Source organism: Manis javanica, chromosome 3, assembly GCF_040802235.1.
Source record: "Manis javanica isolate MJ-LG chromosome 3, MJ_LKY, whole genome shotgun sequence".
Lineage (NCBI taxonomy): Eukaryota > Metazoa > Chordata > Mammalia > Pholidota > Manidae > Manis > Manis javanica.
Genome location: NC_133158.1, coordinates 190717915 through 190744840, shown reverse-complemented (window position 1 = coordinate 190744840; position 26926 = coordinate 190717915). Strand labels below are relative to the sequence as shown.

The following is a 26926-nucleotide window of genomic DNA, read 5'->3' as shown; positions in this document are numbered from 1 at the left end:
GACTTTGAAATAAATTAAATGAAAATAGTTTTTGAAATGTCCTTTTCTAAAAATATTCAATTTACATTGACCCATTCTTTAAGCATCACTATTTCTCTGTATATATAAGCTCCTTCCTGCATCCCTCACTCACTTTCTTTCTCTCTCTTTTATTCCAAGATACATTGTGTGATATTGAAGTTTTTCTTGTGGAAAAATGAATGGAGAGGAAAGAAAATGGCTGAAAAAGTATTGTTTTGTATTTTTGCTTTTTCAAGTCATTTTTTGTGCCTTATATCACAACTTGTGATTGAATAGACAAGAATTTCTTTAATTATTCTTTATATTGCAAGTTTGGATATATATTTGTTTATGTCTCTCAGTTATTTACTACTACTTACTTTTAAAAGGCTAAGTGTATTTTCATTCACAGGACCTGTTATATACATAGTGAAGTGTTTAACAGACTAAAAGAAATTCCTGGTGATAAAACTGGGAGATCTTTTTACTGATAGTATATAAGCTAGCTAATAGATCATGGTTATTTTGACATCCTGGTTTAGGAATACATATTGAAAATCAAAACAGGGCAAGACCGTTACTGACACCATAGAATTACAGGACTTGAGAGACTCAGAGACCACTTTGCTCATCTTTCTCATTTCTAAAGTGGGGGAAATCGAGGCCCAGAGTGATTAAGGGGAAAGTATGACATAACAGTCAACAGGGGGATGCAGGAATGATATTAATGTGAGGTTTACACAGAAAGGCAGCATGATAGACAAACTCTTGGCCTTCTGAATTAGTAATAGATCATTCTTTTAGTACTGTGGGTTCCAATTTCTTGCCTCTTGAGAACAGTACTAAATCCTATTTCTTTGTTTAAACCACAAAAGCCAAAAAGTGTAGTGAGGAATGTCTGAGGTAGCAGAGGGAATTGCCAGAACAGGTTCCCAGACATGGGCTTGGCAGGCAATCACTGTGAAGTGCATAAATTCCGCAGGGGGAAGTACAGTCTTCCATCCTCCCCAACAATTCTCTTCCCACAGATTTTAATCCCTAACCTCATCTTTCTTTCCCAGTGGTTTTGATTTCAGGTGGTCAATATGATGAGAACTTAGCTTACTTTCTTTGGGCAGTGATTTTTAAAAACAGACGGCCAAAATGCGATGGTGTATCCTATTTCTAACGAAGTCTCTGGAAAAATATTCTGCAGTTCCACAGCCTTTCTAGACTTATTTCACCTTCCAATTGCTTTCTCCTACGAGCCATTCCTTGAAACGGAGTCTTCTGCGTTCAATCCGTGTAAAGAAAGGGTTTCTAAGGAAACAAATCTATGTGTCTGCTACGGAAGAGTCTGCAGTGAAAACTGCGAGAGAGAGACCCTCAGGCAGCTGGCTCGTCAGACTGGCATCACAGCCCAATGGAATACACTTTAAAACTGGGATTTCGTGCAGACTATTTCAGAGGTTCAATCTTGATATTTTCCTGTGTGGCTTTAGTCTTTAAAGATAGAATTTTTGGTTTTTCTCTGGATCCTGGTTACATCACATTTAGCTAAACTTCACAATTTTGGAATATTTCTTCCCTAAGGAATTTTTTTGCCTGTGCTTTTTGGCTGGGTCAGGTGAGGTGGCGGCAGAATTTTTATATTAGGCGGTTTTTCACAGGCTACAGAAGATAAAAATCAGGATTATTTTAAATGTAAAACAGCAGGGCCGGTCAGAGAACGCTTCATGGCCAGCAGTTAGCAGCTCGGATTCTCCTGCAAGGCAGCCGGAAATCGGCTTTGCTGCGTTGGGTCCAGGCTGGAGTATCTCCACCGCGGGAGCTGCGGTGGTGGCACAAAGGAAGAGCCGGGCTGGGAGCGGAGAGCTGTCCTCGGTGCTGAAAGGCAGAAGCGCTCAGCGGGTGCGACAGCTCGCGAGACGCGAGGTCTCGCCAAGGGAGGGATAGATGCTGCCGGGTTTTGAGCAGCGCTTTCTCAGCGCTGCGCACGCGAAGCTGCCAGGGCCGCGCGCGGTGCAGGGTGCGGGGCGCGGGAGGGTGGACGCGCGCGCCAGCCGCCTGCTGTGAGTCGCGCACGCGCGCCCGGGACTGCCTGCCCCTCTCTGTGACTTGAGTGTGTGTGTATGTGTGTGTGTGTGTGTGTGTGTGTGTGTGTGTGTGTATGTGTGTGTGCGCGCGCGCGTGTGTGAGAGAGAGGGTAGAGAGGGAGAAGAGAGAGCGAGAGAGGGTGAGTGTGTGTGAGTGCATGGGAGGGTGCTGAATATTCCAAGACACCGGGACCACAGCGGCAGCCACGCTGAAAACTGCATCCAGCCAGTCCTCCGGACTTCGGGAGCAGGCACAGGGCGCAGGGTAGCAGCAGCCACCAGCAGGACCTGGGAAATAAGAATTCTTTTGCCTCCACTTCAGGTCTTAAGCAGCTTGGTGCTAAATTTGCTGTCTCAAAATGCAGAGGATCTAATTTGCTGAGGAAAACGGCCACAGAAGGAAGAGGAGGAAAAGGAAAAAAAAGGGGGGGTATTTTGTGGATGCTCTACTTTTCTTGGAAATGCAAAAGATTATGCATATATCTGTTCTCCTTTCTCCCGTTTTTTGGGGACTGATTTTTGGTGTCTCTTCTAACAGCATACAGATAGGTAGGTATCCTTTGTGCTCTGGTTTTGAATTGTGCATAATTTCGTGGTAATCTTTGTTCACAGTGGACAAATTAATTCATGTCATGTAGACTTATGTCATACCTTGACTGCATTCCAGATTTAAACTGCCTGGTATATACATGCTTTTCTTAGGATGAAGCAAAGGGAAAAGACGATGTCTTTGGTACAGTAGAGGAAAAGGTCTTCCCATTTCTGTTCACCAAATTTTATTAATTCTCCCCTAAAACATTTTACCATTTGCTCAGATAATCTAGAGGTCTGAATGCAAAGCTTGCGATTACGAGAAAAAGTGAACGCTCTGGCCACTTACCTTGCCCTCAGACTCTTATCTGTGTCTTGACCCCCTTGGCTACCATTTGACTGTTCGACCTCCCGCTGCCCGAGTCAGTTTATGTGCTTATTCGGCCTACTGACGTGAATGAGAGGCTTCTGGGCTGTTGGGCGCTAGCGGGTTCCCCTCCGTTCCGTCCCGGGCGCTGACACTGTTCTCCTGCTTGATGTTTGTTCTTTGCAGGGGGGCTATTTCCCAGGGGCGCCGATCAGGAATACAGTGCATTTCGGGTAGGGATGGTTCAGTTTTCCACTTCAGAGTTCAGACTGACTCCTCACATCGACAATTTGGAGGTAGCAAACAGCTTCGCAGTCACCAATGCTTGTAAGTAATGAATATGCATACCTTTTGGGTGCCGCACGCGGAAAGCCAGCGAGTGTGAGTGCGAGATGGTGTGTTTCTGTGTGTCGGTGTGTGGGTGTGAGTGACTGCACGCGCGCGTGCGTGTGGCAGCGTAGAGAAAAAGTGGCTGCAATCTCGGGGACCCCGCTGGCTGAGGTGGGTGGTGACGAGGGGGCGAAAAGCATTGAACAGTGCGCCCACTAGGGAGGTTGGAGCGGTGTGTGTGTGGGTTCTTTAGGTTCAGGGGGTTCTAGTTTATCTTGAATGCTCAAGAGAAGCTCTACTGCCCTCCCCCCCGCTCCGTCCCTTGTGCGCCGAGTGGCGTCCAGACCCTGGAGATGACGCTGTTCCCAGGGGCTCACTGCTGGATGTAGGATGGATCCCACGCGGGACTGCCGGAGCCCGGCCTCCTGCCCCGGCAGTTGCAGCCCTCGCCTGCGGCCCCGGGCTTGAATTCACAGGCTCAGCTCGGGGTCTACGGATCCCTCGAGCCCTATATGCAATGCCTCGACGGGACAAGTTGTTAACAATGGTTCTGGAGCTGGGCTCGCGGCTGTTACATAACGCCCGCCCGAGGGGCGCGGCGGGGCGAGCAGCCGGGCTGACGCAGGCTAGGGGCCGGAGGGGCAGGGTGGGGGCGGAGGCGGGAGCGCGGTCGGTGCCTCGCCGCCCGGTGTAGCTTCAGCCTGAGTTGAAGGGGGCAATTCGGCCGCGGGTGCCGCGGTCGGCTCGCCGGTCCCTCGCGCTTTGTTCCCAGGTAGCAGGGTTCCTGCAAAGGCAGCGAGAGCAGAAGCACCGGAAAGCGCTTGGATCCGGCCGAGTTTGAGAATCTGAAGAAGTCGCTGATCAGCCATTTTAGTCCTTTCAGTTAAGCCATATTAGCTCCATCATTCCGCGCAGTGTTCCGGGACACGCGATGAAGCTCTATCAAGGCTTCAAACAAAGTACTAGAGGCCAAGCCATTAAGTCTGCGAAAGGTTCGGTGGACAGGCTCGCTAGTCCTGCCCCGGCGGCGCTCCCACCCCCGCCCGCCGGGGGTAGTGCGGTGGCCGCCGCTGTGCTTCCTGCCCTGGGCCCTGCAGCTGCCATGGTTTCCTGCAGACTGGGCTGGCTGATTCTTTCCTGCCCTGACGTTCGCAGTTTTTACTTATTAGTTAACAACTTGGGAGGGTGGGGGGTTATTTGCCGATGGCTCACCTCCCACTTTGGCGGCAATGTAAAGGAGCTGGAGAAAAATTACCACAGGAAAACCTCAACCGCAGTGTTCCCACATTAGACAAACAACTGGTTGCCATCCCACTTGCTCATATTAAGCCTTAATCATATATTCGATGGGTTAGCTTGATTATAGTATCAGGAATTTCATGAACTCATTTTGAAACTCCTGTCACCCGGATCAGTGAAGAAATGAAACAATTTTCTTTGATAGAACAGGGGCGTTATTTGGTCATATTAGATGTCTAGAATTCGATTGTTTATAAAGAACCTATTTAGGAAGGTTTTAGTGCTGTTTCAAATGTTGATAGCAAGTGAGGAAAGAAACTGGAGTGGGGGATCTGGGGACAGAGAAAAAGACTTAAAAAAATTTCTGTAAAACATATAAGTCTCTTGAAATCTTTAGTACATATATATATATATATATATACACATATACATATACGAAGAAACCGCTCTAGTTTAATTTTTGAAGGCTTTTATATACTTGATCTGTTTACCTAACCAATTTTAGATTATTTAATTTGACATAAAGTTTCCAATTTCTTTTCCCAGATTATGTTTGACTACAACTGTGCTAAGTGTTTAACTGTATGTAATTTTAAATAATATTGTGAAATTATATAGTGTAAATGCAGTATGAAAATGCTTTGAAAAGTAAGGAACATCAGGCAAGACTATGCTTACCGGAAGTCTGTAGATATTTAAAATGAGGTGAAAGTAATGGACAGCTGTACTTTTTGAAAACGGTCAATGACAGATATTCACTCTGGTGAAAACAGGTCCTCAGGCTCAATATTTTGAAATAGATTTATTTTGTAATATAAATTTTTTTTCAGTAAGATATGCAGATATAAAATGTATATATATTAAATACATATATAACTCCATGAATTTCCAAGAATGAGTACATCCATGGCACATGGATTTCACTTAAAAACACACACACAATTTAATCTGACCACAGTTCTGAGAAATGGGGAAAATCAAATCTTCATTTTGCACAGATTTTTTTTTCTTTGAAAATTAGGCTGAAATGAAAATGTGCGTGTCTCCAGATCCCAAAATTACTCCTCCACATACTATTATTCTAGGACACAAACAAATTATGGTGAGGAACTGAATGCACTATTATGTTTCTGACATGGGAATTCAGAATCATGGCATGTGCAAGTCCCATGTTATAAGTACTCTTACTGATGGCTAAGGAGAACTAGTAAATCACTACTATGCAAGAGTGACTCATTGGATAGAATTTTCTGGAGTTGACATTGACTCACTGTGCAAAACACAACATTTTTTTGTGGCTCCGTTTCTTATTCCTTTAGGAATTTCACAATCTAGAGATTGTACAATGAAATGGAGTGCTCATATCCTTCTTCATTTCTTTTGTGTTTTGCCAAGGGCAAAAAAATTAATTTAACTCTTTTCAGAGAGAGATGCTTATGTAAACTACAATCACAAAGTCAACAGTCAAGAAAAGAATGAAAATCTTTTAATACCAAATTTGTCAAGATGAATCTTGATCAATTTAATGGGGCTGAAGGCTTTTCTTCAATGCTTAGCCTTTGTTTTCTTGCCTTTCCTGTCAGGGGAGTCTGTGTGTCTTCTCTGTGTGATGTGGAAACAGAAGCATCAAATATGTTAATAGCTAAAACCAAAATGATTGTCTTTCATTCCTTCAGAAATCTAAGGAACTCTACCCTTTAACTCCCTTATAATAATATGTATCATCAGTCAAGTTCATTGACTTGTAGATTGTTCTTCCTCCTAGTTAAACCATAAAAATCTCATAGTGTTAAATTTATATATTAAGAGAGAGTTGATACCTTAGTAATATAACTGCAAAACAGCAAAGTTATCAGTTTTTTTCATTTAATTTTATTTCTGAGGTGAATGAACTTACTTGGAAATGCCCAGGCTGACATTGATTTAAGGATCCAGCTAAATCCACTGATGGGGTTGAGGTTATGCAAATGAAATGCGGTGGTTATATTGTGAACTGTGTATAAAATGTACTTTACATTGAACTCCCACATCCTTCTCTTTCATAGCCGCAGTGGGATAATGAAAGTACATGTTTGTACCTATTTGTTTCCATGGGTACCTGAAGAAATAAAGACAGATTTCTAACTTCTTTCTCTCTCCCTCCCGCACCCCTGCACGTTTCTCCCCCCTCCCTCCCTCCCCTTTCCCCCCTTTCTCTTTTTTCTTAGCTAGACATACTACTAAGGTTTTTGTCTTTTTTCCTGAAGGCTTTTTAAACATAAGCTTTCAATATGAGAAAATACAAACCATAAAACCAGTAAGAAAGAAAGAAAAAGACTTGCATCTAATGTGTCCAATAGTGAAACCAGTGATGGGCCTCAAGAATTCCTCCCTCCCTCCTCCCTCCCTCCCTCCCTCCCTCCCTCCCTCCTTCCTTCCTCCCTCCCCCCTCTCTTCTTCCCTTCAATATTTATTCAGTGCCTTCTAGTTGTCAGAGAATAGATGAATGCTTCTCTCAGAGTAATTCATTTTCTTCATTGTCTTTCTCCTCTCCGCTTTTTCCAATAGTTTTCAAAGTGTTGTCAGCGGTGCACCTTCTGTGTGCTCAAGCCGCTGTGGTCTTGTCTGGGAACTTTATTATGAAGAAGTGGCGATATTCTAGTAGTCCTTATACAAAAGCAATGTATTACAGTAACTCAAAATTTTTGTGAAAAATAATAAAATTTGATATTGGCACATGTGTGTAAACCCCATATTGCTTTTAGTTTAACAAACTCAACAGCAGATTTTAGGAAAATACTAAATATTTTTACATTGCAAAAAATCTTAATAAACTTTAATGCTGTTTAATGGTCATTACTAAAACTTGTTCAAAATATAACTGCCTAAATGAGCTTTAAGCATGAGTATATAGGATCCTCAGGGTTTCGGAATGGTACATATTAAAGTTTAAGTTGCCTCTGTAAAACTTTCTACTTCTTTTCTTGAATGGCTTGGACAGATAGCTATATATTTAAAAACAGCTTAATAATTTTATATTTCAATTCCAAAAAAATAAATTGTACAAACATTAATTTTAAAGAAACAGAGAAAAATCTACTTTTTCTCTAAGCCAGCAGATGGAGATGTTGGAGAAAATATTGTTCCTTCATAAAACTGTGGTGCACATGAATACCTTTTGCAACACTGTAAGCACATTTATGTAGAGACTTGAAAAATATGTAAATGGCATCTACTTTGAAATAATTCACTTAAAATGCTGTTTGAAAAAATAACTCCCAATGCCTTTTAAAAACAGAGTGCCTTTGATTTAATTTTAAAATAGGTTATCTTAAATATGATTTAATTTTAAAATAGGTTATCTTAAATATGCTTGTAAACTTGATTCATAAAGGCATTCAGTAACAGCGTTGATTGTAAATGCTCTTAGAAGAGAGCATTCTAAAATTGTTTTTTTCCAACTTTTTAACCTTGATTCTCCAGATATTTTAAAGATGTATTTGTTATTACTGAATTTTAGTTGTAAATTATTCAGATTGTGTATCTGTATTCATCAAATTAATTGATATTTGCCAACCTTTATTACATTTTGCATGAATGCAACCCTGTGTATATGCGTATGTATAAGTATAAGCATATATAATCTGCATATATATATATGTATATGATTAGTCATAGCTTTAAGTTGTAAGTAGTTATAGACTGGCTAGGCAATCATGTTTTGCCATTTTTGTTAAAGTAGTGTCTAAAACTTGGAGGTAGTGGCATTAACATTTGCAGAAATTTTATAAAACCAAAATCGACTTGCATGCTATTAAACAAAAATAAGAATTCATGGTGTAAAGAAAACCATGAACACAATACTTCACAACCTGGTAGTGTAAATATTCAGTTATACTCAAATGGAGGTTACAAAGAAAGTTAAAGCTCTTTGTATGTGAGAATAATTAGTTTGTCATTGGATTTTTTTTTGTAGTTGTTTTTTACAAGAAAATTTCAAGAAGATGAAATTCTGTTTATACTAAACAGAAATCAAAGAATGGCATTGGTTGAAATACTCTGTTTTATAATAGGATGAAATATTTAATAGATAAAAATTTATTTAATAAACATTACTCTATGAAGCTATAGAAGCTTAATATTAATAAGAATTTATTCCTGTGCTATTGCCTTTTGAGGTCTTGCCGACTTCAGGCTGCTGACTCAAGGGGTGTGGAGTGTTTCCCTTTCATGTCAAGCCTTTAGAGTGACAGGATCATTGTATGGTGACATTTTGACAGTAGAATGCAGATTCATGCCCGGATCTCAGATCCTCTCATAATATCTTCCAATAATACTTTACAAACTTTCAACTTCCTAGATCCCTGAACATTTTAAGGAAGATTTAAAATAGAGCAATTATTTCCTAATTGTTCCAACATGTGTTGCCGTACAAGTGAGTTTTCCCAGAGTATGGTTTTTTTCCCCCTCTTCTCACCCTCTCTTCCTCCTCCTTTTTTAAAAAAGTCAGTGCAGCTACTTAATCTGCAGAGTGAATGTTATTATGGGAAATATAATCTAAATTGAAATAGGGGTTTTTATTTTAAGTTAGCAGAGGATACATTATACAGAGCTAAAATCTTGTATTAGATTTGAACATTTTATGGGGATCTTAAATGGCTACTGGGTAAATAAGTGCATGCATGCCACTGGAGATTCCCTAGGTACAATTAAAAATTACTGTTCGATTATGGCGATTTTTAAATCAAAATTTCTGAGGGATTCTCTGATCTGAATAATTGCCAGATCTCTTATGTGACTGTGCCTCTTTAATACAATAGGAATATTAGTTGTTGAACTCAAAGTTAAAATTTTAAAATCACCCATGATTTTAAAATTTTCAAACATTGAAATGTTTTTCAAGGCAGATTTTACTCATTTGGAAGAAAAAAAATGAATGCGGTTCTTACAGAGATGTTGATTAAGGACTCTAGCATGTGTTATTTTTCTGTGCTGTTCAATTGAAAGTATTTTATCATTCTTGACAACTTTAATTTACAGAATGAAAACATTTTAAAGTTAACTTGGAGAATGAAAGTGTGGCCTTCTTAAAGGCCAGATTAAAGGCAGTTGTCTCTGTTTTGTTCACAAACCCTAGTCCAGTTCACACTGTATTAAGGTACTTTAATGATTATTTAAACATATTTAATATTACAGCATATTTTCTTATTATAGAATTATACTTTTTGAAGTCAGAATTTTGGTTTTGCTCTACATTTGATTACAAAGAAATGATTCACTTGGTATCTACCTCAATCCTGTTTAGGTAGGGGTGTAATACATTTTTCATTTAATCTACAAGCTAGCTATGTTCAACGTTAACAGCTTTATCCCTGAATCTACATTACTATATGTTAAAATGATGTGCTGAAGATATGTATACATCTTAGAAGCGATTTATAAATACTGTTAGGATGATGCAAAAGCAATACTGTAAGTGGTTAGAATACATGACTCTATTACACATGGGCCCTGATGGTTACGGGTGTGCTCAGCTTCCATTTCAGTTTTGGAGTTTCTGCAAACTGTGACCACACATATTCCTTGAATAGCCATAAAATTGTCTTGGTCTTTGCCTCGCACTAAATTAATGATATACCACAATTTTTTGTGTTCTTTTAGTGCAAATTTTTAAAAGAAGAACCACATTACAAAAATGCCAAAAGGTTATCTAAGAATGAGAGGTTTATGGACCTAGTTTCTTATCGTGAACCAGTTGCTCTAATATTTGCCTAATGAGTGAATTTTTTAAAATATGCATGCCTTTTTTCCCTTTTTTTTGTACTGATAGTTTATCTTTAGGATTTGTTTTCCAGTAATTTAGTGTTATCTTAGTTTCATTCTGTTGATAATTTCATTCAGTAGACAAACGAATAAAAGCAAGTTGTTACAGAGTTTATTTTTCAGACGTTAATTAACATATTGAAAAAAGTTGTCCAAAATGTTTACTACCCATTTGTAACTTAAGGTTGAAGATGGTTTTAAAATTTAGAGTCTTGACATTTAAAGTGTCTTCAACTTCAACTGAATAGAACAAATAGAAACTAAATAGGTTTTGGATATAATAGGAAGGGAATTTTATAGGGAATACTATAGGAAGGGAATTTAGGAGGAGACAGTGCCTTAGATCATTTTAATTTTCGTATCTCTTTGTATTTCTCAAATGAACATATATGCCCCTAATAGTTTTACAATTCAGATTGTTTTTCAGAATTTTACTTCATAGTTTTATATAGTTTATTTATGGGTATGTTAATACCTACACTTTTTCTTAATTATTTCAGTATTTAAATATGAGAACAAATTGGATTGAATTGAGAAGTGCCTAAATTTTCACTTGTCTAAAATATGTTGAATTGGGCTTCATGTTTCGATGGAGTTTATTTATCCTTCCTGAAAAATCAATTTCAAACTATAAATACTAAAGTATACACCTATTTTATGGTCCTCTCACACTTTCACTCTGATCGAATTTCAGTGAAACTCAGGCAGTGTCCTTTCAATGCAAATATTTTTAGTTCAGTTTTTCAGAAATACCCAGTTATATTGGTGGAAATGATTGGAAGATGTTTATATAAACTGAGTATATTTACTTATTACTAAAATATTGTGAAGTGCTACCTCCTTTTTCATTCCTGTAACATAACATGGCCTTAGACAAACAGTTCAAACCAGCATAAATTTAATTGAAACTCAAATTACATAATTTGATATGATTATGAGGCAATTATGATAATTATGAGGTAGCATACTGGCTAAAAAGTTTTGGAAAACATTGTAAATTAAAAAAATAAGTAATACAGAGCATACTACTAGACTATTATGAGGGGCAGGCACTGTGTCCTAAGAAACTTTATCTCCTACTTGGGATACCTGAAGTGTTTCAGCAGCTCAGCGACTGCTTGATAAAGGCTGACTTGGCTCATCAGCAGAACACAGAAAAATTTCTCTTTAAGTTATCCAGAGAGTGATATACTTTATTTCTTTAATATCTAAATAATATTCTTAACAATCCTAGACACATTTAAAAATACAATAGCATATTTTAGAATATTTAACAAAATTAACGATTATTTTCAGATAATATGTAATTTCTGTGATTAAAGTTAAATATTCAAAAATTAATAAAGGACAATTTGGGATGGAAATGCAGTGATAGTATCAGTCTGAGGAATAAGGATTATAAGGTGTAGGGTGGTGAGTTTGGTCAATATATTTGAAAATACTGTCATATACACTTTAAGTAGTACTAATTTGAAACATTTCTAACATATTCCTCAATGGCTATCATTCAGCTATTTATTGTGAATTATAGGAAATTAAAGGGACTACCTATTTTCAATGATCTAGCTATCCCAGAAATAGATCCTACAATTCTAGAGTTGGAGGATGGCTTTCCTTTAAAAAACAAAAGCATCTCTCTTCATTTCAAGCCTTTGGTAAAGAAAGTTCTAGAAGTGACAATTACTAAGGGTGGTAGGACAGGTGTGTGCTTTGCTACTTTTTCTTGAAAAATGCATTTCAAATATGTCATGACTTTTTCTTTGTGTTTTGTCTTTGTGAGGAATTAACAAATTTAAATCTTGTTTTTAGATTTTGTGTGAAATGGAGATATTGAGCTTTATAATTCCCAAGCACTTTTGCAATGTATAGCTTTATTTGTTATATCAGTTTTTTTTTCATTTTTAGTAGTTTACAATGCTTTTGCTAATTTACATATGGAGAGGGAATTTTAGGAACAGAAGTAACAATTCAGAGGGAATATCAAGGAGCTATATAATTTTATTACTTTGATGGAAAAGACCATAAATCCTCATCTTTATATCTCAGTACACAGACAAGGACTGTTATCTTAATGATAAACATGCACATTTTAAAAAAATGAAAAAAAGCTTTGGTTCTTTGCGGTGTGCAGACTGATGTCTTGGGCAACAAAATAGCATTGGTTGAGACCCTGAATTTGGAACTGAATTCTATCTACTGTGAGATTTGTGACATTGGACAAATTGTTTAATCTAGCTACATCTCAGTTTCCACCTTTGTGGAAGGACACTACAGGATTGTTTTGAAGATACAACACTATGTGTGTTTTGTTGGGCACATCTACGTGCACAAAAATTAGTGAATTTTCATTATTACTTCCTGTGTTAGGATCTTTGGATAGTTTTGATAAGCACTTGCTGTGAGAGGCAGAGGACAGAAAAAAAAACTGCCTGTGTAGTTACTTGTTGAAATCTTTTCCTACTATTTGTATAAAGCAGTACATATCCTGTTTGGTGACAAAGAGACTACTGAAATAAACCACATAAGCCATTTTATGTTTAGTGCACCAACATATGAGAAGGATTTCTAAAGGCTGAGGTATTGAAACTTGATTAATAGTATGTCTTTTCCCTTGTCACATATCTCTTACATTCAGGACGCTGAGCAATTTGGAACTCTTTTATCCCTGGTAGATCTCTCAAGCATATAATTAAGATCTCTCAATCTTTTTTCTAACTACACATTATAGATTCCTAATGTCTTTTTCACTTAATTAATAAAATTGTATTTATTTAAATAAAAAACAGAGTCACAAAGGCTTTGGAATCAAATAGGGGTTTGAATATGATTTAGTTGCTTTGTGATACAAAACATGCTTTTTCCTCTCTTTTTTTGGATGAGGCTGTTTCCTCATCATGCCTGATAACATTATTGGGGGTTTAAATGAGAAAATAAATGCTTTGATTAGTTTGTCATAAAGGATCCAAATGTACCCTTCCTCCCTCTAGCTCAGCCCTTTGCTGTGAACTAAACAGCATGTTCAGAGCAATGGACGAGAATGAAATGGAAATGCTTGCCTTCAGGGAGCTTATGTATTTGATAGCATTAAATTCATGTCTAACTTTTATTTCTTCAAAACACTTTCATATCTGTTGAGTCTTCACCGTAGCTCTGTAAGGTTAATAGGGTAAATGGAATTACTGTTACACCCATTTCTGGATGAGAAACCGAAGTTGAAAGGAATTGCTCTAAGGGACTGTAAATTTGTGGGGGAGTGTGTGGCTGCCTCTCAGGACAGAGCCTTTTCCCAGCCTCAGGTGGCAACTGCAACTAGTGGATTAAACTAAGTAGATATGTTTTGAAACCACGGCTCCAACATTTGCTAGTGTGGTTTTTGTGTATCAGTTAAACTTTCCAAACCCGTTTTCTCCTCTATAAAATGGGAGTCATTATGATACATGCCTCATAATGTAATTGTCAGATTTGAGTGATCATAGTTGTTCAATAAAATACTGTGATTAATGTTGCTTATTTCAGGGACTCAGTCCCCCTGAGTGCATAGTATTAGTCCCACATACTCGGCTCCATGCACTCAGATGTATGGAAGAGGAGGTAGCTAAGGAGAGTCTCTTGTGCAGTTTTTCAAATGAATGAACTTTTTTTTTGTACAGTCATTTGAGCTAAAACTAGACACTACAGTTTTATTCTATCATCATTTTTAGAAAACTGATGAATATGCTTGTCATAATAATTTTAGTGGGTCTTTGATTCACAAACCTTCCCCCAAAATTCAATAAACAGTAAAATTTAAAAGTCATGGATATATTTAAAAAATGTAGATTCTGGTTAGCATAAAGTATGGATATCCGATACTATTCAGTTACCACTTCTGCCATCAGTACAGGTGAGCAAATAAAAATGATGGTAGATTTTTTTCCCATGAATAGGGTGACACTCAACTCCGGGCAGCTTGTGGATCGGTTGTCTGCATTTTGCTGCAGGTTGATTGGCACCTTGTCATCTCGCTTCCAAGTTCCTTCCTCAGAATAAGGGAGGCTCTGTGTGGCTATTGCTTTTCTGTTGCAAAAGTCTTGAAGATTTGAAAAAAACTTTCAAATAATTGCTTGTCCAGAGAGTACTTCCTTTGAAGAATGGAGAGACACTTTTTGAGGGGATGTAACTACTAATGAGTAAGACTAAGGAAGTCCTACTAATGACCTAACATTTTTCTTAGTTAATAAAGTCTTCACTACCTCGTTCTGTGTTGGCTCTCATTACTCATCTGATGGGACCTGATATTGCAGTTAACAACAGCATATGGACTCTTAAATGTAAGAACTTGAGTCAAAATTATTCTGTTAGAGCAAATCCATGTATGTTCAAGATAAAGTTATATTGATGACTTTGGATTTGGGCCTGAAGTAAATAGAAGACATTAGATATAAGGCAAATGCTTATTTTCAAAATACTTTGTCTGCATTGCTTGTATACATCAGCATTTATTTTTTCTTTTGCTTCTTGACTCAGACTGTTAGTAGATACCTCTTCTGTACCTGCTTTATGCCCATCCCTTTGACAATGACAAAGTGTCAGGTGACAAAAAATAAGATAAGTTTTCTGTATTAGAAATTATTCATGGGTGCAAAATCTTTTAATGGTGTAAGTTTAAGAAATTAATCTAGGTCAGCTAGGTGACTTTCTTCTTCAGAGTGTGTAGTGGGTCATCATGGTTGCTAGATCATTTGAAAATTACCTTGTATCTTGGAACTAGATTTGAATCCAAGTATCTTAAGAGTAGAAATGGTAATTCCAAAAATTGGGAATAAAGCATGAAAACGATGATGATGAAAGCTGAAAAATAATTGTCTGATATACTGATTTACAATATATGGTTGAAAAACTGGTTAGCCAAATGAGGAACTAGTGATATTAACTATATGTTAAGTTGAAGAGCTGTCAAAAACAATTTTAATTTTTAAATCAGATGTGGAGAGTGTAACTTCTATTTTATTTTGCAGGATTTTCACTTTATTTTCTTTCTCTATCAAAAGCTCTTAAGTTCAATTTGAACTGGCATAGACTAAAAATTGCTGGGTCATCTTTATATTTGATATGGGCTATATTGTATCATTATTACAAATAATATTTTAACTTTTCATTGAAGAAGCAAGTGGTAAACTTAGTAAGTTTTACAAAATTTTAAAAAATATTGATGCATATAGTTATTTTCAATGATTGAAGATACACTAACACCTTGCTAATTATCTTGTAATCTTAAAATATGTTCCATGTAATCTAAACTTTAATATTATAGTAGTTTGAGAATTTCAGGTGGAAAATTGTGACTGTCTGAAAAAATGATGCAGTTTTAATGTATAGAAAAAATATAAAAGACTATTTGTTAACAATAACATTTTAGTATTAGGAGTATTTTAAAACTTAAAGCATACAAAAATCAGAATTTAGACTCTTAAGGTCTTTGTATTTTAAGATTTAAAAATTACAATGAAAACAACTCATGCATATGGTAACTTTAAAAACATTACAGAAGGTGACATAATAAACATTAAGTCTTCTTTTCCACCAATTCTGCTTCTCTCAGATAATCACCATCAGTGGGTTCCAGTATAATATACACATTATTCTTCCTGTATCTTGATTATTTCCTACTTAACATAAATCAGAGGGCTTCTTTTATCTGCAGTTTCCTCCTTTTTTGTAGTTACCGCACTGTGTTCTTTTGTGACTTAACCTGTGTTTTATTGATGAATTTTTTCAAACTTTTCATGTCTATTTTAATAGTGCATACAGATGAGTTTGCAGGATAGATTTCCATGAGTGGAATAACTGAGAAAAGGTGTTTGCATTTAAAATTGAGCAAAATATCCAAACAAGACTGATATTTACAATCAAGTTAGGACTGTAAATAGCAATTCATAGTCCTAATAGAGTGTATGAGTGTGCATGTTTTCACCTGCTCTATTACTGGAAAATATTAAAACTTTTTAAAGCTTTGCCAGTGGAATTTAATTGCTGACATTTACAATAAGTTCTTGCAGATGTTAAGTCTCTTAACACATTATTGTCATTTTGTGTGTGCATATGTGTGTGTGTGTGTTACCCCCACATGCCTGTTTATAACTTTGCCCAGTTTTCTATTTATTACATATTGATACGTACATTAAAGTAACACCTACTTTGTCCTGTGTTGCAGCTATTTTACCCTGCTATTGTTTTTGTTTTAACATGTTCACATATTCCTATATTTTATTTAGCCAAATTTAGAAATTGTTTATTTTATTGCTTCATGATTTTTGTTTCCTGCTCTCAGGAAGACTTTTCCCACTCACGGTTACTTGCCCATCCTTTTATTTAATATCCTCCTGTTTTAGTTTCCTGATCGTTAATTCATCTGGATGTAACTTGGTATAAAAACTAAAGTAAGAATCTAACCCAATTTTTTTCTTCACAAAGTTAACTGATTCTTGCAACATATATTAAAATACCCCTTTTTTTCTTATTGATTTGAAATGCCTTCAGTTATTTTCTTTTTCTTGCCATCAGCTTTTCTTAAGTAAATAGTTCCTCTGGGAGTTAAAAACAAACAGAAAATTTGCCCAGGAAGTGAAGAAAGACTCTGTTACAGTCACAGGTATGTAAAGTTACGCAAGGCACTTATTTCCTGAGCAGTCCTATTCTTACAGATTGCGCTTTTGTGTCACTGGGGTCTCAGATCAATAAAAGACGACGTCAGATTTTGAACATTAACTGAGCCCAGAGGGATAAATAAAGGATTTTGTTATGTTTTTTTTTTTTGCTTGCCTCGCAGCACTAATGTCACTTAAATGGACTGCTAGTTTTGTGGCTTTCTTAACATATATCAAGGTTTAAGTAATGGGTTGTGATTATGACTCGGTTTCTGAATATCTCTTTGGAGTTAATTCAGTGTAACAATCTATATGTATTCGCAAACAGAATATTAAAACTAAAGACCGCAACCCATGTGCGATAAAGAAAGGTAAAGGAACTCAGATGCTCACAGTTTTATTAACTAATACAGGGTTTCATCCTCAATTTACCTTACGAATCAGTTATATGGTCTTCCTAAAGGCAAATATCAAGCTATTTATGGCATAAATCAGATTTGGATTGGAATACTAAATAAAATAATAAAATGTTACTTTCATCAATACTTTCAATTGCCTTACAGTGTATGAATGACATGCACTACATATTTTTGGCCAAAGATCAGGAAAATTTATAAATCTTTAACCACTTCATTTTGTGGAACTCTGAACTTAATGCAGGCCTGAACTGTATTATCTAATACATTGCCTTTCCATGATGGTTAAAATAAGTGAGAAGATTTTACCTTTCAAGATAATAAATTTATATAATGTATTTCATTAAATTTCTGTAAAACTCTAGTCATTTGTTTGTTTTAATATATTTTTTGGTGAGTAGAAAAATTTTAACTTAGATGAAAATAAAATATTTACATTGTGGAACTGCCGTGTTAGTAGTTCTTTATGCTAACATTTTAAAAAAGTAGTAACTATTTTGCAAACATTGGCTTAATCCCATTTCTATCCCCGACACATACAGGCAGAGGCAAGTGAGTAAGAAAATGCCACTTGATGCCATTCTAGTAAAGATGGATTGTGTACCACTAACCGTGTACATAATGCAGTTCTGATACTATAACGGAGCAGGAAGAAGGGAAACGAGGGACACAGGTTTTTCAAAAAGTCGCCATGGGACACAGAGCTTGTTTTTGTTTCAAGGAATTACTTTTGCTTTGCTTTCACCATACTTTCACTTGTGTCTAAATGGTTGTTAACTTGTGTCATAATAACTGATTTAAAACCTCAAAGTTTGCATTAGCTTTCCATTTCCTTTATTTTCTTTGCAAATTTAAATTCCAAAGTACTCTTTACTCATATTTATCTGTTTCTATTCATTTTTATTTATTTCTAACTGTTGTCAAGGCTCATATGTTCTAATGTTTCTGAGGTGCAGCTAATTCAGGGCATGTTTATTTAATTATTCTTCCAAAATTAATATAAAAGCTTTCTGAAGCTCTGATGAGAATAATTTTCCTAATTATAAAAGTAACATATTAAGACAGAACATTTGGGAATCCCACAAAAATAAAATCACTAGTTTTAAGCAAGAAATCATCACTTCTTAATATTTATGCATGTTCTTTTCCAGTATCTTTGTGCTTAATATCATCCCTGAAACACTTTTGGATGGTGGTAAAGCCATTTGTAAACTTAACTTCCAAAGTTTCATAGTATCCACCTCAATAATTTAATTAATCATCTCCTATTTTTCAGATTTTGAATGCTTATTTTATCCCTTATAGAATATTACTGCAAATGAAGATCCTTCTGCCCATGTTTTCTTTCTCATTTCTGATGATTGAAGTATAATTCCTAGATCAAAGGCTGTGAAGCATTTAGTTAAGTATTTCTGATGTACCTTTAGGAACTTCATACCAATTTATAATCCTATCAATAGTCTATGAAAAGCCGAATCTCACAAGCCCTCAGCATTGTTATTATTTTTTAAAGTCTTTATGAATTTGAAAGCAAAAAAATCCTTTTTGTTAATAAAATAGTTTTCATGTTTATTAAGTGTTTATGTTTCTTCTTTCACAAATTGCTTATTATAATGTTCTGCCTGGTTTTCATTGCCATCTTGGTGTATTTTCCTACTGAATTGTATGAATTACTTATCTAAGATCACTGTGGCTAGCAACTAGGGAACATCGAAGGATTAAATACTTGGCCCAGAAAAGGATCATGCTCCTTCAGTTTCCATGTCATTGGGCAGAACTATTCCTATGACCATGCCTACCTTCAAGAGAATGGAGGCTAATCATCCCTGTGTCCAGAATAAGAAAACTGTATATTAGTGAATGTTGGCAATGTGTGTAACAGATACATGACCCCTTTGCCAATCAAAACTTACTTAGTTCTTTACATTGGTTTATTATTTTTCCTTTCAATTTTGTATAGAATTCATTTTAAAAAATATTGTTTCAAAGACGTTCGTTTTTGGGGATGTTTTCCTCCAGTATATCTACATACGTTTAAAAGTTCTAACATGGAAAGACAGAATGGAAAACAACTTAACCTCTGCCTGTCCTTACCAATCTCTAGTCTCTCTCCCCCTGTACAACTAACACCCTGGCATGGTACTGTCTTTTTGTATTTGAACAAGTATCTTTCTATTTCTTGGCTTATTTCTTCATATGCTTTAAATCCCTTTTATTCACACAATAAATTCTTTTAAAATACTTTTGTGAAAATAATAAAATATTCTCTCTGTATAGAAATATACATAGGAATCAATGGCAGATACTAATATCTAGGATTAAAATCATATTTCCTTAGAACTTGGAAGGAATTAATATACTTACCTCTGTCATCAGATGAGTCTAATTCTTATTCTTCTGAACACTTATTATTTTCTGGAAACTTTCAGGGTCTTAATTTGTCTATAGTTTCCCAAAATTTCTTAGTGATATACCTTCATGGGAATTTTTTTCCATCCTACTCAGCTCAACTTTAAGACAGATTCTCTGTTTAGATCTGGGAAATTCTGAGCCATTATTGCTCAGAGGATTTGCCCTCCTCCATTTTATGATTTCTTTCTTGATGGCTATTTAGTTGACTTTATCTCTTCTCATTTAGAATTTATTCAATGTGACATAAACATTTGAAAATAAGCCATCTATCAAATTTATTTGTGATACTGTACATTTGAATATTATTTTTACTATGAAAATAAAATTCAATTACATAGCATCTATTTGGTTATATATAGAGTATCTAACCCACCTGAGATCGTCCTGAGTGATTACACTTAAATAATGTTTACCTAAATATTTGCTTTTTCTCATGGCTATTTGAACACATAGCTTTTCTGGAATTTTGGAAACCACAGAGAATCACTGGGATAGGAGAAACACATTTGTAAGTGATGATGAAAATGATATGAAAAAGCAAAGGCTGAACATTAGAATGAGAGAAACAGATGAGCAGGAAAATGGGAGCAATGATATAAATAACAAGAGATAATCTGATTTGCCCCTTCCATGTACTGATTCTTATCTCATCTTGATAGTTTCCATTCTTATATTTAATTGTAAGTTATTTTTTTTCCTCTTTACCACAGTTCTGCAAAACCTATATATCCACAACTTTCATCTTTGCTGTCTCATTCTTTTGGGAGAATCTTTTTAAATGTAGGCAACATAGTTGAATGTTTTCTTTTTGATATTTTACATTAGGTATGTGGCTTTTGAATTTTGAGTATTATGGTCATGATAAACTTCATTTCTACATTCTTAACTCTAAAAACCATTCTGGTGAAGACCCTAACTATGTTTTATCAGAAACACCTCTAATGCTAAAATAAGGGTCCTCAAAAGAAAAGAGGACCCTTTTGATAGAAGAAAGAGAGCCCTGGAGATTTAAGGATTTTATTTTTTATTGTCAACTCTTCTTATCCTTTTCCTTGTTAATAATAGAGATGATCTGTTGTCTCAGAAAATGAAGCACACTGAAAAGGTAACATATGAATAATCCTTTACTGGCTGGGAGAAAGTGCATTTCACTAATGAGTTTTTTCAGCGAAATACAGGAAGCCTTATTTGTATGCTCCTGATGATTGAGGTACTGGTCTCATATAACTATTTAGAAATGTTTAGCACTTCTTCCCTAAACCGTATTTATAGTCGAGTCTCATTATTTGCAATAATTATGTTCTATAAAATCGCTGTGAATGCTGAATTTGTGAGTGTTGAACCATTGCTCTTGGGAAAATATAGCTGGGTTCCTATGAGCTGGTGGCCACATTTTCATCAACTAATTAACACACAATCTTGTTTTATGTGTGTTTCAGTTTCAGGCACTTATTTAATATACACTGTTGATTCACTAACACTGAACATATGGCCAATAGCACTACAACTCAGTACCGAACAGCATTTATCTAATGCATGTATTTTCTCTGTAAGGAACATCATAAGCCTTCTTACACTTAGGAGCACTTGACAGATCTTTAGCACTATGCTCAGGGGCCATTTTATTAAACAGCAAAATCACTAACAAAAATGCAAAAATCAAGGCACTAAATACACTAGGAAAAGGACAGTTGTTTGCAGTAGGAGCATTTAAACAAGACAGCATTGCCTTGTTCCGCCTCTGTTAGAACGTGTGTATTCAACAACCTGCTCTGCATGACCACGATGTCTGCTAAAGGGCTGCAAGTATTGATATGGGAGTCACAAATACACTTTAGTGAGTAGACAAATGTGCACATACAGAATCTGTAAATAATGAGAATTGACTTTATTTTTTTGATATGAACAGGTTTTGGCAATTCAAAGAGATTTCTACTTATTTAGTATTCCAATAGAATTGAAAGGCTTTCACCTTGCTTTGACATGTTTATGATTGTGTATGCTGATAAAGATCTAGGGTTTGAAACTGAAGGAAAAGAAAATGCTTATTCCCACTAATTCAAGTTCATGATGGCACAGCTGAAGGGCAAAGCATTTTATTTTGTTTTTCTTTCTTTAATGAATGTCCCCCCAATGAGAAAGGTCTAAAGCACTGAAGGGCATTAAGTCTTTGAGGTGTGTAAGCAATGATTTTTGTGAATTGTGTTGTTCTAGGCTTTTCCCACTTATGTTTTGCCAGTCTTCTCATTAGAAAGGTCAAGGTGCCAAAGAAGTTAAAGAGAAGAGGGGATGGTATTGTGTGTAACGGTGCAAACATACACGTCCTTTGGTTATGTGTTGGGATGGAAATAGGCTTCACATATGGTTAACAGGATCTAGGTCTCATTCTGTCTCCTGGGAAGGATTGTTCCGAGCAATGAGGGGATAGTGATGAGGAAGGCTAGAAGGTGTATGTCCTCAGAGTCAGCGTCAGCATGGGCTGAGTGATGATACACAAATCAGCAAACAGGAGAGAGACGGTGATAGGTTGGGATTTGTGCTCTAAAGGGGCCCAGTAGGAGCAGGTGATGGAGAAACCAGATGAAGACTGTTAGGTGTGCTCTTGCAGGCAGGGAAATCTCAGTCGAGACAAGGCAGACAAGAACCACCGTGACAGATGGAGAGTTTGGAGAGGAGTATCTTTGGTAGAGGTAAAAGGAAATACCAAGGGCCTGATCGAGAAGCATCTTGTGTGATTACTCTCAGGAAGAAAGCCAGAGTGATTGCTGCATGGAAGAAAGCAGGAGGTAGACAAAAGAAGGTAGGGAGTTCAGCCGGAGGCACAGCACACAGTTCGTTGTAAGCCGTGGTAAGCAGCATGTTTTAATCTATGCATATTCAAGATTTGCATATATCTCAAGACTGCAAGGTAAACAATAAAGCAATAAAAAGAAACCCTTACCCTTCTAACTACTTAGCTTCATCAGAGCAAATATCAGCAAAAATATTTAATGGGAAGAAGCAAATACAATTTCACATTCACAGAATCATTTTAGGATGACAAAATTTGGACTGGGTTTGGATTTGTTTGGGAGGGGACACCTGTTCAGTAGGAACTGCTCCCTAGAAATGTCTTAGGCAGCAGTTTTTATGCTTACAAGAACTCACGGTCTGTTGTACTGTGAACTGTCCTATATACATGAGGCTTCCCATACTATAAAGTTGTAACTCAATATCTTCAAAATTTGTCCCTAATTTGGTGCTGAAGCAATTCTTTGAACAAAACATCTGTCATCTTTGACTTCCAGACTTCTTTGCTGTGAGAAACAAGAGATCCCAGTCTGGCCCGGTGGGGCCTGGGGATCAACCCTTCCCCTGTAGCTCCAGGGGCCGAGGCAGGGAGTCGTCAGCGGTGAGGACCAACGAGGCCCTCCCAGAAACCGCGTCGTTAGCTCTGTGAACAGGCTCCACTCTGAAAGCCAGGGCTGAGAGGAGTGTGAAGTTTAATTTCATCTTCTGACCTGTCCTCAGAGCCTCGACAAAACATGGTCTATCTTGATTGAAAAAATAGCCACTTAAAGACACTGGAAGTCTGCTTTTTTGCCCAATTCTCTCATCTAGGCGTCTGCACAGTGAGGGAGGTGAATGTTTTCATACACAAAACGGCAGCAGGCAAAGTGAAGTTACTGCTTTGAGTACACCAGGCCCTTTACTGAAGCTGTGATCCCAAGTCAACTGTTGTTTTTATTTTGTTACACTGTTTTATTCCCAGGTAATTATTAAGGTCCAGGGTTTTCTTATGCTGCCAAGTTCAATCTCTGTCCACAGAATGAACTCTGCTTTCCTTGTGAAAAAAAACAAAACAAAACAAAAAAACAAAAAATAAAAACCAGTCTGCTTTCTTTTTCTCTTTACCTGAGTAATCATAGACTTGGAGTTCAAAGGAATAGCGTTCAACCTAAGGCCCCTTGAACCTTCCAGTGCTTCATTAGGGTAGTGAGGTGTCTGATCGGCTGACAGCAGGGTTTCCTTGGGGGGAGCTGCTAACACTCTAACTGTAAAACTGAAAGACGAGGAGCCTTTGTTTTCTTACTAGAAATAGAGTAAGTGAAATGAAATCCAAGAATAAAATACGAGGACTTCAGAATCCCAGGATGGATATGATGGTAAATAGTAAAGGCAATAAATCGTCCGTCTCTGGGAGATGCTTTCCAGGGAGAAAGACTTCTAGGTCGCTCTTGATAGTCTCTTTAATCACAGTATAACTCTTCTTGTCAAGAAGTTGTGCCTTATGTGTAACTGAATTTTGTCCTGCTGTAGTTTAAACATCCTTTCTTTTCCTCAGCCCTCTGTGAAGGAGACGAAAAGGTTTCTGCCTCTTCGTCATAATGGGACCTAATGTACCCAATGACAGTAAATAAGCCATTCATTTATTTTCTGTGTAAGGGACTCAACTCAGGTTTCTCACAGCACATGAGTTCATTCTCTGGTGTATTTTTCTCATCATGTATGATCTCATTCTAATTTTGCTTTATTAAAAAATAATTGAGGCCTACTAGGTATAATTATAATAATTTCTAGCTAATTTTGATGGTGGTAGAGGCTTTTAATCAAGACAATCTATGTCATTTTTATTGAATACGTTCCAATATTACATTTAGTTTTAAAGTAACTCCATCATATTGATGATGTATATTCAATATGTAGTCTTTGATGCTTGCAGATCTTTTTTTGTTTGTTTCATATTTTTTCCTTTATTATTCTTGTGTTTGGCTGGGAAGCCTAACTCTGCTATTTGTTAGTGATGTGGTATTGAATAGACTAGTTAACCCCTCTTGGCTTCACTTACTTTATTTGTGAAATTTGAATAAGGTGATACTCTCTCTGTAAAAATACTAATATATGAAGTATGTAGAAAGTGCTCAATAAATGACAGTTTTCTTCCTGAGCACATTTTATTTCTTATATGTATTATTTAAAGTAAATACACTTATTCATAATGAAATTATGTTTGTTCAACTTTATTTTTAGTAAACAATTTGAATTGTTTATGTTTAGTAAACAATTTGAATGATATAATCATGCAACCTTTATTTCAGTGTGCTACTTTAGTAGTAATATAAATTCTTTCAAACATAGGAACTATTGAGTGGAAATTAGGATCATGGAGTTTGGTTTGCTTTTTACAAATAACTATGGAAACTGTTTACTCTCCCTAGGTGGCTTTGAGTTGTGTATCGTGTTGTGTACTCCATAATTTCAAATACTGAAACTAAAAAATATGTCATCTGTAGTTGTTGATATGCCATCTTTTTGTGATTTTGTAGAGATTTTCACTTCTGGGCTTAGGGCTGACTTTTATTCTCAGAAATATTCAGTAGTTATTTTTTTTTTAAATCTTCACTGTTTCCTTTTAGGAAATATTCTCATCTAAAGATAAATTGTTTAAATTTAAATTTTTAATATTCCTCTATTTTCACATTTTCCTATTCTTATTATATGACTAGTGGTAAAAATTAAAAGCTACTCTTTACAGTCATAATTTGTAATTATATTAATTGTGCTTTAACTCATTTTCTTTCACTAGTAGATAGGAACATCTTCCTTATCTATTCCTTTTATTTTGCCCTATCCAGATAAAGATGAAAGTCTGTGCTTGGGACTCGCCAAGCAAGTTTCTGTGACATTGGCTGAATATTGTGTCTTTCCGTAATCAGAATATACTTTCCAGATGTATTTCCTGTGCTTTGTGCCAGGCTCTCTGAGGAAACAAACCCAGTCATCATCTCTCAGCATATTACAAGTATACTGGGAGACAAAAGACATACACCTAAAGATCTGAAGGTAGAATTTTGTCTCTCCCTGAATATATATAGTATATGAAATTAGAAAACGTATACAGAGATCATTGTGATTCATGAAAGGGGAGGATACCCTTGTATTTTGTATAAATAACAGAAGAAAAGAGGTTATGGTTATAACTTGTGACTCTGAAATTAGTAAGGTGCCCAGAAACATACTTAGCAGATGGAAGGTATTCAATGAGGGATGTGAGATGAAGGCCCAAGGCCTGGTGAGCACATCTGTAATCACACATGACCTGTCACATTTGTCCAGAGCTGGGACCTGGGCCGGGAAGGTGAGCAGGTCAACTGGAGCCATGCAGGCCTGACCGCTGCTCATGGATTCTTTGGGAGAGGCACGGCACTTGCCGTTTTTGTAAGCTCTGAGTAGAACACTGAGATCTGAGCTAGCCAACCAAGATGGAGACACAAGCACAGTTCTGATTTCAAGGCAGTTTCCAACCAGAGCGGGGCCACAGGCAGGAGCATGTGCAGCAGGTGATTTCAGAGAGCAGAGTTTGTAAAACAGACACAGGCAGAAATGGAGTACTCGTGCAGAAGCATTTACTCTTATCTGAAGGAAGCTGCTACGGTTCTACTCTATTACAGGAAAATGCCTGATCTTTACTTTTATCATTGTTATTGGAAAGTTGTTTGTTATTGTTTTATAAAACATAAACTTTGCCTAGTTTGTAAAGTCCTCCCTTAACATCATGTACTCTCTGGATAATAAACTCTCTGCCCTAGACAGTAATGTCTTTTTTTTTTTAACTTTCTTCCACAAATATTTTCAGTATTTCCTATGTGCCAGATGCTGAGCCAAAGGGTAAGATCTGCCTCCCAGGGGTCTGCAATGCAGGAGATGCTTTATCACCCTCCAGAGCCGTGTGCAACTCCCTGTGCCCTTCCTAAATGGAGTGCCTACAAAAGAACTTGGTACAACCTATATATGTACAATTTTTTAATTTTTAAATTTAAATTCTAAATGTGTACAAATTTTAAATAGAAAATAGTTGATATACACTCTTATGTTGATTTCAAGTATATAACACAGTGGTTCCACAGTTATCCACATGAAATCCTTTCACCCCAACTAGTGCAGTTACGATCTGTCAACACAGAAAGATGTTACAGAATCATTGACTATACTTTCCATGTGGCACTTCCATCCCCGTCACTAATTTATATTATGATTGAGATTTTTGTGCCCTTTATCCCCCTAAATCAACCCCCCTACCCACCCCAACTCCTCCCCATGGTAACCACCAGTCACTTCTCAGTGTCTGTGAGTCTACTGCTGTTTTGT

The 26926-nt window shown here is 36.5% G+C and overlaps 1 protein-coding gene across 8 annotated transcripts in view; it reads left to right on the top strand.

Moving 5' to 3' along the window:
• Nucleotides 1–1617: 1617 nt before the first annotated feature.
• Nucleotides 1618–26926, top strand: part of GRIA2 (glutamate ionotropic receptor AMPA type subunit 2) — a 134116-nt gene continuing 108807 nt past the window's right edge. For 2 of the 8 annotated variants that reach the window (XM_036992954.2, XM_036992953.2), the window contains exons 1-2: nucleotides 2124–2624; nucleotides 3160–3300. In XM_036992954.2, the coding sequence (XP_036848849.1) occupies nucleotides 2537–2624; nucleotides 3160–3300 (229 nt within the window). In that variant the 5' untranslated portion in view covers nucleotides 2124–2536. Of the gene's footprint in view, nucleotides 1891–1987; nucleotides 2052–2122; nucleotides 2625–3159; nucleotides 3301–26926 lie in introns of those variants that run through there. The other 6 variants (XM_036992950.2, XM_036992956.2, XM_036992952.2 and 3 more) reach the window with 5 other exon arrangements.